We start from the raw sequence: 16,645 nt of genomic DNA, 5'->3' as shown, positions 1-16,645 counted from the left end.
CTCCTCTGTATAGAAAATTGACATAAACATGAGAATCCATCAATATTTCTCCAAATGTGCATGCTTTTAAGCTAAAAGCCTATATGAAATGCCATAGAGGTAACATGAATGTTCAGACACTTTGCATCACAGAAATACATTATATTTCAAAGTATATAATAGAATACCATTATTTTAAATTGTAATAATATTTCACAGTATTGCTGTTTTTTTCTGTATGTTTGATATACACCATGATGAGCTTGAGACATGATCACAAAGGGTTTTTTCACATAGCCTACCTGACTGAAAGAGCTCATTATTATGCAGGTCATTACAGTTCATTATGCAAATATTTTGTCTTCTCGGGTATGAATCACATCATTATTCATGATGATTCACGCATACTGTGTTTCATGACAAAAAGTGTCTTAAAAAAATTAATCAATATAATGTTTTATATGAACGAGTAGGCAGGATCATTTTTACATTATTTTGAAGCAAAAACTCTAGCCTACAACCTCCAATACCCAGAAGTCTTGTGAACACTACAGGTTTAATATAATTTTTTGGTCTTATTTAAGTGACTTAAGTTTTTTGTTTTTCAATAACCACGCATAAACGTTATTCCTTCCTCCACTTTAACCATTAATATGTTTATGAACAAATGAAAAAAGCACAAATGTCAGGGCATGTAAAAACTTCTCCAGGGCCCCAAAAATCCTCAGACCCCAGAGGGTTAACCCTTGTGTGTCAATTACAAAAAGTTGTCAAAAAACTATCATAAAAGTTTGAAGTTTGGGAGCACAGACTTAAGTTTTGTCTCATTTTAAAAAAGACCCATGACAGAATCTTGTTGAAGTAAAAAAGTTTAAAAGTGAAAGTTATAGGTTTAAGTTAATGAAAATGATTCATCAACATTAATTTATATAAAATACATATTTTATGAAACATGTTCAACTCTTAAAATGCTAGAAAAATCAAAGCCATAAATCTAAAACAGTTGTGTTCCAAATTTGGGGTTGATATCTCCAAAATAAAATGAGCTTTCAGTAAGTGTTTGTTTCTTTAATTTCAGACTTGATGGATGAGAACAACGAGAATGATCAACTAAATGAAATGAAAGAGAGACATCATCATGTCAGAACTGGAGAAAAAAACAGTTCAAGAAATCTTTCAGCTTCCATCAGTGTGGAAAGAGTTTAACAACCAAATATATCCTTGAGGTTCACATGAGGATCCACACTGGAGAAAAACCGTTCACATGCACTCAGTGTGGAAAAAGATTCACATTCAAAAAAAATCTCCGGGTTCACATGAGAGTTCATACTGGAGAGAAGTTGTTCACGTGTGATTATTGTGGGAAGAGTTTCAAATATGAGGGAAACCTCAAGGACCACACAAGGATCCACACTGGAGAGAGACCCTATGCATGTGTTCACTGTGGAAAGAGTTTCTCTGATAGGAAAACCTTTAAGATCCACATGAGGATCCACACCGGAGAGCGGCCTTTCGCATGCCGTCAGTGTGAAAAGAGGTTCACGCAGGCGAAATATCTTAAATCACATCTGCGTTCTCACTCGGGAGAAAGACTATTCAGCTGCGATCAGTGCGTCAAATCTTTTTTTACAGCATTATCCCTGAAGAAGCACCTGAAAGTTAATTTACAGGAAAAGCCACACTTGTGTTCTTTGTGTGGAAAGAGTTTCACAGAGCTCAGTTCATTAATAGTACACCAGAAAAGACACAGTGGCGTGAAGAATTACATATGCAGCGAGTGCGGGAAGTCATTTATAACAAATAGTGAACTAAAAGTGCACCAGAATATCCACATTGGAAAGAAACCGTTCAAGTGTTCACACTGCGACAAGAGATTCAACCAATCAGGAAACCTGAAAAACTCATTAGAGGATCCACACTGGAGAGAAACCGTACACATGTGATCAATGCGGGAAGAGTTTCAGTCAGTTCGCTTCTCTGCTCAGGCATGGAAACACTATTATCTGTAATAAGCTGTAAGTAGTTCATCTTGAATTGCGGAGGTTAGTAACTTCTCACTGGAGTTGTGAGATTCAGATCAACTGAAATGTGGATAATGTTGCTCTGTTGGAAAGAATTTGTTCTTTTAAATGATCCCATGATTTACTCAACCTCAAGCCATCCTAGATGAATATGACTATCTTTGTTCAGACAAACTTACTTTTAGTGCATATTACTGTTTCTATTATGAACAATTCATCCATGCATGTTTAATAACATTTTTTTTATTACAATATGTAATGCCCTCAAGGTGGGAAGAATTTCAACCAATCAGGGGTGCGTTTCCCGAAAGCATGGTTAGTCAACTATGGTCGTAAGTTGGATTCTATTGGTAATGACGGAACTTGCAACCATAGTTCGCTTTGGGAAACTTACACCTGATCAACTGCTAAATTAAAGGAAAAAGCATCACCTGATGTTGTCGTAATAAGCTTGTCATCATCAAGACCAGCACTTTGAAGAGATTCATTTGATAAAATTCCTGTAGTGTTCTTTATATGTCACAGTATAAGTTAAGAGAAAATGGAGGTTTTGGAAGCTTTTAGAGTGTGAAGGAAAATCTGGTCCTTGTGATTGTATGTGTGTGCGAGAGAGAAAGTGTGTGAGTATGATTGTGTGTGTGTGAAAGATAGTGAGTGTTATTGTGTGTGTGCGTTAGGCAAACATGCAGTTATGTGTGCATATGTGCGTCCCTGGTTGTCAGCTGTTAGTCCGATGGCAGTTCTTCCATTGGCTTCTAACCTAAAATGACAAAATAAAGACATTTAATAATGTTATGATTTTATATGTCTATGAGTATCATTTGTCTATTAAAAAAAAACATTGTTAACACTTTACAATAAGGTTCATTAGTTAATGTAATAACTAACATGAACTAACCATGAGCAATACATTTGTTGCTGTATTTACCAATCTTTCTTCAACTTTGCAGGGAGCAGGGCATTTGCGTGTCATTATGTAGCCGTTTGGAATGCACTTGGCGAAGGGGGCAACGTAATTTCTTCATTACCTTCACCTGGGATGTTCTCATAACAACGCAGCATGGTGTCTATCAGCTGATTAGCTGTTCTTACGTCAGAAGTTTCTTATTGTTGCTGTTAACATAGCTGTTGCAAATAAAGATACATTTTATATATTTTTAAATACGTGTGTGAGTGTATTTCAATGTTCTCAACTCTAAAATTTGCCGTTTAATCTTTGGACAATGTATAACTCAACACATTTCTAACCTATGAAACTTATTTAAACATGACAAAAATGTGTAAAATATATCATAAAAAAAAACCACCTTGAATTGCTATGTTTGTTAATGCAAACTCTCCTGCCGTCTAGCTTTAAAATGAATGAATCACGAGTATTCGCTGGGTGACATGACCATCAATATTAAAATTTCGAAGTGGCAATCGCATGTACCCCTCACTAACGGCCTTGTGGAAGGGCCCTTTGTGAAGGGATTCAGTTGTTCACTTTCGCTTGGAACACCAATACAAATGGCGTCCTGTTCTCGAAGTGAAGCGGTCGCATCCGGTGATTGTTTTGTGTCTTAAGTAAAGTTTTTAATGTTTGCTTATAGTTTTGCTAAAAACATGCACTTGGTTTACTCAATTCACACACACTGGGTTATTTGTGACAACTGAGTACTGCATTTTCTCTTAATTTTCTATTAATACTTAATATTTCAGTGCACTGAAACCGTAATTTCAACCGTTTGGAGTCCAGTGAAGTCCACTATATGGAGAAAAATCCTGGAATGTTTTCCTCAAAAACCTTCATTTCTTTTCGACTGAAGAAAGAAAGACATGAACATCTTGGATGACTTGAGGGTGAGTAAATTATCAGGAAAATTTATTTAAAAGTGAACTAATCCTTTAACCTAGACATTATTAAAAAACATTATTTTAGCTGAAGTATTTGTATGAATACTGTGTGCCTTTTACCCCATGTAATATGTAATATCTAAATCAAAATGTCAGTTTTTCATAAATACAATATTTGTCTCTGAGATGGAGTGGAGATGAATAAAATCGTAAAGTACTGTTCTTAAAATTTGGACTTAAATACACAGTAAATGTATAAATATGAATATATATTTTCACAGTTAACAAACAAGGTTAACTAATAGTTGCTAACGGTATAAAACTGATATTACAGAGTTTAACCGTACATATTTTACCTAATATGGTCCGGTGTCCCATTGTTCAAACTGACCACGGCTTTATTCTATTGAAACAGCTGATCGCTTAAATTGTTAAATATGCCTCCAAATAAGACATTTCTACAGTTGCATTGTTGTCATTTTTGCCCTATAAATAAAGCTTAATTTCTTCCACTAATTAGGAGGTGAACAGCAGAATAACATACAAAATTAAGCACTTTAAAAATAAATAAATAGCTTTTATATATATATTTTAAAGATCTTTGCCACCTTTATTTCCATCTGCACTGTGGAAAAGCGTTATGTTTTTCCGCTCCAGTCCAATAGGTGGTGACAACGCGCCGTAAACTGCCACAAAAAGTGAAAGAAGATATCAAAAGAAGAAAACTACTGTCTGCGGTCTGATCGCTCCGAAGGGTGAGTGTAATTATCCATTTTACGATTTTGTGATTACACGTGGACATGTACAACAAAATGTGGGAAACGTGTTACTAACATGTGGAGGACTCGTGAAAAATGTTTCCAAGTGTTGTAAGGTTTTAATGTGTATCACATCTTACCACATGTGTACCACGTGTCTCAGAATGTATATATATATAATATTACACACACTGTATATTGTTAATGTTTATGGTGCTTGAACTGAGGATTTTCTATATTCACTAATATATATTTTAATCAGTAGCATACCCTCACTTTTTATTGCGACCCGGAACTTCACATGTTGCTAGGACTCTCTGAGCGCCGGAAACTTTGAATCAGACCAGTAATTGATTAAATATGTATCGCGTTCGGAGCTTTTATCAGCTGTACGAACTGAATGGATCATTTGCCTGAAGCCCAGTTTAATTTTGCACGAGTGGCGCGCGTTCATCAGCGCGCGCTCTAACACCGTTATAAGATTTGCTCCACTAGCGCAGCCAGAAGAGACTGTGCGTCACAAAAAACTGAATGTGCCACATTTATTGTCAGATGAACTCAAAAGAGGTTTTTACATGTAAACTAGCATTCTGGTGCACTCTGACAAGAAAATAAATGGAAAAGACAGTATTTGCTTAAAGTAAAAAAAAAAAAAAAATGATTCGAAAGCTTGCGATTTGATTACCTTTGATTCATTATTGATTAATATCTTTCAACTAACAGGGAACCACAGCTGGTACATCATTATAATATTAAAGATTAATATTAATATATTTGTACACAAATTACACAAGGAAATTTTTATGAAAACATAATACATTTTTAATGACATAATTATGTTTTTACTCGTTGTTATAAAGGCTTAAACATTTAAATGGCTCTCAAAATACATTAAATATTTAAAGGGATAGTTCGCCCAGAAATGAAAATAATGTCACTAATTACTCACCCTCATGCCGTTCCACACCCGTAAGACCTTCGTTAATCTTCAGAACACAAATTAAGATATTTTTGATGAAATCCGATGGCTCAGTGAGGCCTGAGCAATGACATTTCCTCTTTCAAGATCCATTAATGTACTAAAACATATTTAAATCAGTTCATGTGAGTACAGTGGTTCAATATTAATATTATAAAGCCATGAGAATATTTTTGATGTGCCAATAAAAACAAAATAACGACTTATTTACAGATTTCAAAACACTGCTTCAGGAAGCTTCGGAGCGTTATGAATCTTTTGTGTCGAATCATGATTCGGATCGCGTGTCAAACTGCTGAAATCACAATAAAATAGTGTGACGTCATCCCCCCCCCCCAAAAGCTATGAAATATAAGAAGACGACAGTGAAGTGGAGTAGCTCGTCTGACAGGACTTTACTGCCTTTATTTGAAATATTGCAACAATCTTTAACACTGCATTCACACGGGGTGTCAGTGCTTGATGAAGGGTGTGTCTGAAGCTTGTTTTGACGCGAGCGTTATAGTGATAACAGCCAATCACATTACTTTCCAGTGTTGCACGAACGCAATTGGCTAGCGACTGCTCTAGGGTGTTTGCGTAAAGCGATCTGACTGGCTTATCCGCATATAGTGACTTTCTTCACCCGGGTTTTGATAGCGCGCGAGTGCAGGTGAGACCTGAACATCTCACGTTGCTACTGTTTAAACTAAACTCATTTAAACCTTGCCAGTTGCCACTTTAAACATTCAACTGTAAGACGCAAAAGAGAACTTGCGCGTGCTGTGAGGAGATTTGTGTGTACTCATCCAAAGCACGTACACGGAGAGCTGTGTCAGATATATTTTGTAAACTATCTGAAGACATAGTTGGGATTGTTACTTTTTGATACAGTTAGGGCTGTTACGGTCGGCATGACAATCGCGCCACCGAGGTCGTGTGACATTATATTATATATATAATATATATTATATATTATATATATATATATATATATATATATATATATATATATTATATGAGGTCGCGTTAACTATTTTTGTTTTTTAGCAATGACGGAAAAAATATGAAGGCCGTCCGTCATTTTGAAAGATTACTGAGGCTGATGTAGCTTGTAAATGTAATTCCCACCCCTGCCCAGTAGGTGGTGAGCGAGCTCCAGTGTGTCAGCAGAGCGCGAGTTCAGTCTCCAGAATAAAATGATGCGTTTGATTACAAGCACTCAGTTTATGTATATTTTATAATAATAAAGTTATGATACTTATACTTAAATAATTCAGTTTCTAATCCAGTTCGTTTTGTTTTAAATGGTTTGTTTTCTTATTTTTCTTGCTGACTAATGACTATCAAGTTTATGGTATACATATACATACATATATATATATATATATATATATATATATATATGTGTATATATATATGTATATATAATATAATTATCGTCATTGGTATCGTTATCGCAATAAATACCTGAAATTATCGTGATAATTTTTTTAGGCCATATCGCCCATCCCTACTCAGTGGAATCAAGGCAATTCGGTCAGTACCTAAAAAGAATCCAACTCGATACCGAGCCCTAGAGAGGCTTAATAACTGCTTGCTTGAACGGTCTTGGGACATGACATAGAGATAAAGACGAGTTAATAATATTGAGAAGAGGCTCTTCTGTAACAGGTAACAACTCTTTCAGTAGTTTAGTGGGTATTGGATCTTATAAACATGTTGTTGGTTTTGACACAATAAGTTTATTTAGCTCTTCCTGTCATATAGTTGTAAAGCACTGCAAAGAACAAGATAAGATGTTTAGATTAGGGTTGGGCAATGTCCCCTAAATTGGCAGTCCAACAGAACCTGCGGCACAAACTAACATGGCGACGCCCATAACGTGTATAGCTCAACTAACACAATCATTATAAAGTTGTTTAAACAGCAAAACACATCCACTTTCACATATTTGACAATCGGAATATCAGATATTTCATGTTATAGTTAACAAATTAGTGAATATTTTGAATAAAAAGGAAAACTGAAATAAAAGCAGATCATCAGTCATACAGCGCTGCAGTGTGTGACATGACAAGCAATGACGCGTCACCATGGAAACCATAAAGCGATACGTTCTAAATGACGGTCGCCTTGAAAAACTCACGCTGGGGGTCAGCCAGAATATTTTAAACTTACGTGTGAAAGGGTTATTTTATTTCCCAACTAATGACTCATCCAGGCTTTCCAATAGGTTGCACGTGAGGGGAATAAAAGGGGCGGAGCGAGGCGGGGGCGTGGCATCACGATGGTGTCTCTCCATTGTGATGTCGGTCAGCCATCACGATGGACGATGATATAGTCCATCGGCACAACCCTAGTTTAGATAAAAAAGTTTGTAGACAAACTTTAAGTTGGCTTGAAAAAACCTAGCCAGAAAGTTTGAAGCTTTCAGTTAGAAGCTTTTCAGTTTGAAATAGTTTTAGTTTTGTAGTTTTAAAAGATAGATAGATAGTTAGATAGATAGATAGATAGATAGATAGATAGATAGATAGATATAGATAAGAGTCAAGGTACTCAAAGTGGTTGTTAGGGTTTTGCTATGTGGTTGCTAGGGTAATCGGGTTGGTTGTTAAGGTGTTTCAATGCAGTTGCTAAGTTATTCAGCATGGTTGCTAGGGTGTTGCTATGTGGTTGCTAGGGTAATCTGAGTGGTTGCTAGGGTGTTGCTATGTGGTTGCTAAGGTACTCAGTGTGGTTGCTAGGGTGTTGCTAAATGGTTGCTAGGGTAATCTGAGTGGTTGCTAGGGTGTTACTATGTGGTTGCTAAGGTATTCTGGGTCGTTGCAAGGGTGTTGCTATGCAGCTGCTAATGTACTCTGAGTGATTGCTAAGGTACCCAGGTGGTTGCCAAGGTGTTGCTATGCGGTTGCTAGGGTACTCAGGGTGGTTGTTAGGGTAATATGAGTGGTTGCTAGGGTGTTGCTATGTGGTTGCAAGGGTACTCAAGGTGGTTGCTAAGGTGTTGCTATGTGTTTGCTAAGGTATTCTGCGTGGTTTCTAGGGTGTTGCTATGCAGTACAAGAACCTTGGATTGTTTTGGTTATTTTCTGAGTTTGCGGAGATGCTCGGCCCTGGCTGCTTTTAGAGTCTTTTTATAACAGGAAGTGCTGTCTTTCCATGCGATTCTAAAGACCTCTAAATGAGTTTGTCTCCATTTGCTCTCTAGATTTCATGTTTCTCTTTTGATAGCTCTTACTAGGGCTGGGCGATATGACTTAAAAAAAAAATCTCTGATTTTTTCACACCAAACCCGATTTTCAAAGAAATTGCTCAAAACAAATGTACTCTTTATTTTGTTCAGATTTTCGCTTATGCAGTTTATGATGACCACAAACATTACTTGTTCATCCTTCTGAGATTGTCCCTATTGTAAAACCGATCGTTTAAAAATATAGTAAATTCATCATTTGATAGAAAACACTTATTTAAAAATAAAAAAGACAATATTACCACTTTAACCAGCAGGTGGCGGCAAAGTAGCATGTATTTGCGCATTTGTGAGCCATTTCCTCTAATCGTTTTTCACTTTGTTTTTGACTAAATGTTAAACATTATAAAGTAACTAGGTTTACAAATATATTTTGTCAATGTGAAGTATGAAATACTTACAAAACTTAAGAAAAACAATAACTTTTATGGTGAATTAATTAAACAGGAAGTGATACCGCACTTTTACCTTGTAATCACAGCAGCTGTCAGTCAATGCAGCGCAAGATCAATGATTTCAGCACTCTTATAAAAACACACATTTTATTAAATAAATCTAACTAAAGTGTACAATAAATATTTAATTTTTGAAGCTTTTTTTTTCACATAAAAGTGTGAAAACTGATGGTCAAATTGAATTTAGCCGAGGAGGAACACTGAGGTACGTCCTTATTTGTTTATTTTGTATGCGTGTTATGTTTGAACTAAATTGATGCTATGCCTATTTAAGTGACTATAATCTGATTATAAACTAAGTATTACACTACTGATGCTCAACACACCAGCAAATGACATCTCACCGGAAGTTTTCGAGCTGGCTTATATTAATGCGGAAGTTCTAAAGAACGCTCCGTGCATATAGTCCATTCCAAACAACGGATGAAACGGTGCCTTTCTTTGGAAGGAGCTCTGCGCTGTTACCTGCCATGTTGTCTGTGTGCGGCTGACTGTAAGGTAAGCGGGGGGAGGGCGAGCCCACTCTGAACTACGGAAGCCTAAGGGGAGAGCCGGTGGTGGAAGTTAAAGAGAAAACCGATTTTCATTAAAAACAAATCGCCCTTAACGTCAAATTCGAGTTAATCGATAAAATCGATTTATCGCCCAGCCCTAGCTCTTACTAACCTTTTTTAATCTCATGGGTACAGCAGTATCTAATGTACTAGAGAAAATGGTGTCCATACTGCTAGTCATATCCTCAATTTCGTTGTGTGTTTGGGTACACTGAGCAGCTGAGACAGATCAGGCAGGTTATTTGTGAATTTATCTATAGTTGTCAGGAGAATTGTTCTACCTAGTTGAGAACGTGGCGCAATATGGCAAACATCATCAGTATGCATGTTGCATGGTAGTGATCAGTGACATCATCACTTTGCGGTAGAATTTCTATATCGGTAGGATTGGGTCCATGTGAACGCAGCCCCTAATGCATCTATTGTGTTGTCCACATGAATGTTAAAATGCCCATCAATCAGCGCTTTATTCACATTGACCAATAGGTCTGAGAGAAAGTCTGCAAACTCTTTTAGGAAATCAACATAAGGCCCTGAAGGTCTATAAACCGTAGCCAAAGTAAGAGATAGTAGGGACTTTTTTCTTATATCTGAGAGTATAAGCACTTTATCACTTTATCAGCACAAGCACTAAATCTACTGAACCTTTCATGTCCTCTTCTGGACATGATGATCTTTGTTACGGGCAATGTGCTGCATACCACCTCAATCAGGCTCCTAAAGTCCTGCTTCAGTACCTCTATCTGCCACGGCCTGATGTTCACCCCCGCGTGTAGCACTACAGCTCCGATGCTCTCGTCACCATTCAGGATCGCAGGTATCTGCGCAGCGACATCGAGAACATGAGCACCAGGAAATCAGTGACTGATAGTTACATCTTAAAAGTGGGAAGAATGCAGCAATATCAATACACACACAACATTAATGCTTGAATTAGTATAGAAATTTATAAATTAACCATTTTTAGGGGCCAAGCCCCGAAGGGGCTGTAGCCCCTATTGTAATTGTACGTTTTCTTCTTCTTCTTCTTCTTCTTCTTCTTATTATTATTCATCCCGAATGGGAGTCTATGGCAGCCCTATCAACGGAACATGAGAAAATGATGAAATTTTGCACAATTGTAGAGATGCTCATGAATAGTGATTGGACCAAATTTGGAGTCTCTAGAACCAACTCTATAGCGCCATCACCAGTTCAAAAATGCACTATTCTAAAGGTTATAACTTTTGAACCATTTGCTCTAGAAAAATGTAATTTAGTACATCTGATTCATCTCGTTATGCTGATGCTACTCAACATCTTACATTAAGTCTCTGCCCATTACAGTAGCGGCCATTTTGAAAAGTACAGTATTCTGTTTTTTCGCTACTCCTCCTTCAAATTCTGTCCGATTTTCTCCAAACTTTGATCAGATGATCTGTGGACTGATCCGCACAGAAATGACTGAACAGATTTTTTTTTTATTCATCTTTGTTGAAAAGTTATGATGTCATGAAGTTAACGAGGTCGACCCGAAATTAGTATAGAGGCTGTATCTCGGCCAAACTTTGAGCAATCAAAACAAAAATTGGTACGCTTCATCAGGACCATGGTCTGAGAGTCCATGCCAAACTTGGGAATAGCGCCACCTACAGGTCATGAGATATGAAAAATGGCTATTTTGGCCAATAACTTTTGAACAGTTTGTCAGAAAATCAAGATCTTGGTGTCTATGGATTCCTTGGATCATGCCGAATCCGACGATACCGATTCTGTCAACATTGAATTGCGTGTCCGCCATTTTGAATTTTGTCATAAATTGCAATAACTTTTAAACAATTTGACATATCATCATAAAATTTGGTACATATGACCATCAGAGAGTCCTGAAGGTACATGAGAAGTTTCAGCACAGCGCCACCTATTGTTCCACAGATATAATGATTTTTGCAAAATTGCTTAAAACTTTTGAAAACATTATCCAAAATTTGTCTGCTTTGTCATTTTATTCCCTGGCTTATGCCGATTCCGACAATGTGTCATTTGTCATTTTCCTTAAATGTACCTGTCTGCCATATTGAAGTAAGTCAAAAACAGTTTTTTCGCTACTCCTCCCACAAATCTTGGTCAATTTTGTCCAAAATCAGCTCAGATGATCTTTGGACCGAGCCGCACAGAAATGACTGAACAGATTTTTGATATTCGCTACCATTCCCGAGATATTCATCTCTGAATGTGACCTTGCTTGTGTTTGTTGTCTTATGCTAGTTAGCTTAGCATGCTAATTGCTTAGCATGCTAACCAGTTGTCATTCTCTTTAATGTGGCTCTTCAGCTATCAAGTTAACCATGAGCTTCATTAGCATTAAGTTAGCTTAGCATGCTAATATGGTTAGCATGCTAAGTAATGCTTTTTTGTAAATTCTTTCTTACACTAAAAGTTCTCTTCTACAGCCTGTTGAATGTGCATCCTCAAGTAGCTCAATGTGTAAAGCCAGTTACCTAAAGAGCTCTGTACCCCAAGATAGTGGGTTCGAATCCCAGGTGGAGTGGTTTTATGAAATTGTGTGTTTTGATTCCTTTATTGCCTCTTAGATTAGAAATAAATGCTTTTTGTTTCATGCTGTGTTCATTTTCATTTAAGCTTCTGTACATTCTGAGTTCATTCTCGCCCGTAATTCTGAAACAGCTGTTTCATGTTTGTTCATTTTCTGCTGTTTTTCCTCTTCCTGCTCTGTATTGCGCTACAGCATGATGAGCTGCAGAATGATCTAAAGTAGTTATTAAATATAACATTCAGTGCAGTTTTATAAAAATTATTCATTTATTCATTTTCACATGAACTAATGAACTTCGGCAGGTGTACCAACATTCACCTGCACAGTGGTGCAATGAGTTGAGAAATGGACATTGGACCCGGAGGTCGTGGGTTTGAATCCCGTGTGGGGTGCCTTTATACAATTGTGTGTAATGAGTCATTTTGATACCTTTTTTTTATCCAAATAAGCATTGTACTAATCTTTATTCCTCTTGAATAAAATACAAGTGTTTTTAGTTCATTCCGTGTTCATTCTCTGAACTTCTATTGATTTTCATTTCATTTCCACCTGTCCTTCTGAACCAGCTGTTTTGCATGTACATTCAATTTCTGCGGTTTTTGCTCTTCCTGCTCCATATTGCGCTACTGCCCCTTCTGGGGCTTGGCCCCGAATTGCTGCTTGCAGCTATATTTTTTAATTGTTGTTTTTTTTTTTTTTTTTTTTGTCAGATCTGCTCCCTTCTCCTTCAGTGAAGCTTAAATGCTGGCATATTCCCATCAGCCTACAAGTGAAGATGAGCATCAAGAACAAAGGGGTTGGTGTTTATTCTTGATCCTTCATTAATAATGCATATCGCTATATATTAAGTTTATGATGACTTATGGTTATTTTAGACCAGATGGAGGTGGAAAAGAAAAAAGAATTGAATGAGGTGGAGGAGAAACATCATTTCATCAATGGACAAAAATCTTTGACTTTCTCACAGACTGAAAAGACTGAAGCTAAGAAGTTGTTTGCTTGCCCTCAGTGTGGAGAGGGTTTCACACGTAAAAGAAGTCTCAGGGAGCACATGAGTACTCATTCTAATGAGAATCTGTTGACATGTGACCAGCGTGGAGAGGGTTTCACATGTGAAGAAAGCCTGAACGAGCACATAGGAACTCATGCTGAAGAAAGATTGTTCCCATGTGACCAGTGTGGAGAGGGTTTTGCACGTAAAAGTCGTCTCAGAAAACACATGCGTACTCATTCTACTGAGAATCTGTTGACATGTGACCACTGTGGAGAGGGTTTCACATGTGAAGAAAGCCTGAACGAGCACATAGGAACTCATGCTGAAGAAAGATTGTTCCCATGTGACCAGTGTGGAGAGGGTTTTGCACGTAAAAGTCGTCTCAGAAAACACATGCGTACTCATTCTACTGAGAATCTGTTGACATGTGACCAGTGTGGAGAGGGTTTCACATGTGAAGAAAGCCTGAACGAGCACATAGGAACTCATGCTGAAGAAAGATTGTTCCCATGTGACCAGTGTGGAGAGGGTTTTGCACGTAAAAGTCGTCTCAGAAAACACATGCGTACTCATTCTAATGAGAATCTGTTGACATGTGACCAGTGTGGAGAGGGTTTCACATGTGAAGAAAGCCTGAACGAGCACATAGGAACTCATGCTGAAGAAAGATTGTTCCCATGTGACCAGTGTGGAGAGGGTTTTGCACGTAAAAGTCGTCTCAGAAAACACATGCGTACTCATTCTACTGAGAATCTGTTGACATGTGACCACTGTGGAGAGGGTTTCACATGTGAAGAAAGCCTGAACGAGCACATAGGAACTCATGCTGAAGAAAGATTGTTCCCATGTGACCAGTGTGGAGAGGGTTTTGCACGTAAAAGTCGTCTCAGAAAACACATGCGTACTCATTCTACTGAGAATCTGTTGACATGTGACCAGTGTGGAGAGGGTTTCACATGTGAAGAAAGCCTGAACGAGCACATAGGAACTCATGCTGAAGAAAGATTGTTCCCATGTGACCAGTGTGGAGAGGGTTTTGCACGTAAAAGTCGTCTCAGAAAACACATGCGTACTCATTCTACTGAGAATCTGTTGACATGTGACCAGTGTGGAGAGGGTTTCACATGTGAAGAAAGCCTGAACGAGCACATAGGAACTCATGCTGAAGAAAGATTGTTCCCATGTGACCAGTGTGGAGAGGGTTTTGCACGTAAAAGTCGTCTCAGAAAACACATGAGTACTCATTCTACTGAGAATCTGTTGACATGTGACCAGTGTGGAGAGGGTTTCACATGTGAAGAAAGCCTGAACGAGCACATAGGAACTCATGCTGAAGAAAGAGCGTTCACATGTGACCAGTGTGGAAAGAGTTTTGCACGTAAAAGTCGTCTCAGGAAACACATGTGTACTCATTCTAATGAGAATCTGTTGACATGTGACAAGTGTGGAGAGGGTTTCACAAGTAAAGAAAGCCTGAATGAGCACATAGGAACTCATGTGAATGCTCTTTCTTCAGCATGTGACGAGACCTTTATGACAGACGTTACCTTGAAAGTGCATGAGAGAATTCACACTGGAGAGAAACCTTACAAGTGTTCACACTGTGACAAGAGATTCATTCATTCAGGAGACCTGAAAAAACACGAGATGATTCACACTGGAGAGAAACCTTACAAGTGTTCACACTGTGACAAGAGATTCATTCATTCAGGAGACCTGAAAAAACACGAGATGATCCACACTGGAGAGAAACCTTACAAGTGTTCACACTGTGACAAGAGATTCATTCATTCAGGAGACCTGAAAAAACACGAGATGATTCACACTGGAGAGAAACCTTACAAGTGTTCACACTGTGACAAGAGATTCATTCATTCAGGAGACCTGAAAAAACACGAGATGATCCACACTGGAGAGAAACCTTACAAGTGTTCACACTGTGACAAGAGATTCAGTCAGTCAGGAGCCCTGAAAACACATGAGAGGATCCACACTGGAGAGAAACCTTACAAGTGTTCACACTGCGACAAGAGATTCAGTCAGCCAGGACATCTGGAAACACATGAGAGGATCCACACTGGAGAGAAACCTTACAAGTGTTCACACTGTGACAAGAGATTCAGTCAATCAGGAGCCCTGAAAAGACACGAGAGGATCCACATTGGAAAGACACCGTACAAGTGTTCACACTGTGACGAGAGATTCAGTCAGTCAGGAGCCCTGAAAAGACACGAGAGGATCCACATTGGTAAGAAACCTTACAAGTGTTCACACTGCAAAAAGAGATTCAGTCAGTCAGTACATCTGAAAAGACATGAGAGGATCCACACTGGAGAGAAACCTTACATGTGTTCACACTGCGACAAGAAATTCTGTCATCCAGGAAATCTGAAAAGACACGAGAGGATCCATACTGGAGAGAAACCTTACAAGTGTTCACACTGCGACAAGAGATTCAGTCAGTCAGTACATCTGAAAACACATGAGATGATCCACACTGAAGAGAAACCTTTCAAGTGTTCACACTGCGACAAGAAATTCAGTCAGTCAGAACATCTTAAAAGACATGAGATGATCCACACTGGAGAGAAACGATACAAGTGTTCACACTGTGACAAGAGATTCAGTAATTCAGGATATCTGAAAAAACACGAGAGGATCCACAATGGAAAGAAACGTTACAAGTGTTCACACTGCAAAAAGAAATTCAGCCAATCAGGACATCTGAAAACACACGAGAGGATCCATACTGGAAAGAAACCTTACAAGTGTTCACACTGCAACAAGAGATTCTGTCGGTCAGATCATCTGAAAAAACATGAGAGGATTCATATTGAAGAGAAACCAAATCTGTAACTAATATCTGTAAAAAGTTGTGAGAATCACATATACTGAAACACTTGTTAGAGCATCATTTGTTCATGTAAGTTTGTCTTGTTCATCAAAGCCAATATGGTCAAAGTAGTGTGTTGCCGTGGCTTTGACAAACCTTGATGATCCATGTTTTCCAGCATGATATGAAAATCTTGAGAAGTTGTTAGGTTAAAGGAGTGCTGTGGTGTTGACTTCTGTCACTCTGTGAATAAAGTTATATTAACCATTGTGCGTCAATTAAAAAAAAAGCTATGCCAAAAAACTCATAAAAATTTGAAGCTTGGGAGCACAGACTTAAGTTGTCTCATTTTAAAGAAGACCCCTTAGCAGAATTTTGTTGAAGTAAAAACAACAAAAAAATTATATAAAATATATATTTTATGAAACATGTTAAACTCTAAAACTGCTAGAAAATCAAAGCCATAAA

The 16,645-nt window shown here is 37.9% G+C and overlaps 1 protein-coding gene and 1 pseudogene across 1 annotated transcript; both read left to right on the top strand.

Moving 5' to 3' along the window:
* The first annotated feature begins 1,211 nt into the window (after positions 1 to 1,211).
* LOC137028244 (gastrula zinc finger protein XlCGF57.1-like) lies at positions 1,212 to 1,922 on the top strand. Its single transcript, XM_067397011.1, has one exon. The coding sequence runs from the start codon at positions 1,212 to 1,214 to the stop codon at positions 1,920 to 1,922; it is 711 nt and encodes a 236-aa protein (XP_067253112.1).
* Positions 1,923 to 1,938: 16 nt separating this feature from the next.
* Positions 1,939 to 16,645, top strand: part of LOC137028243 (zinc finger protein 208-like) — a 29,055-nt pseudogene continuing 14,348 nt past the window's right edge.

The sequence above is a fragment of the Chanodichthys erythropterus genome, chromosome 10, assembly GCF_024489055.1.
Source record: "Chanodichthys erythropterus isolate Z2021 chromosome 10, ASM2448905v1, whole genome shotgun sequence".
Lineage (NCBI taxonomy): Eukaryota > Metazoa > Chordata > Actinopteri > Cypriniformes > Xenocyprididae > Chanodichthys > Chanodichthys erythropterus.
The sequence above is the reverse complement of the archived record's forward strand: the minus strand, read 5'-3'. Positions and strand labels throughout refer to the sequence as shown.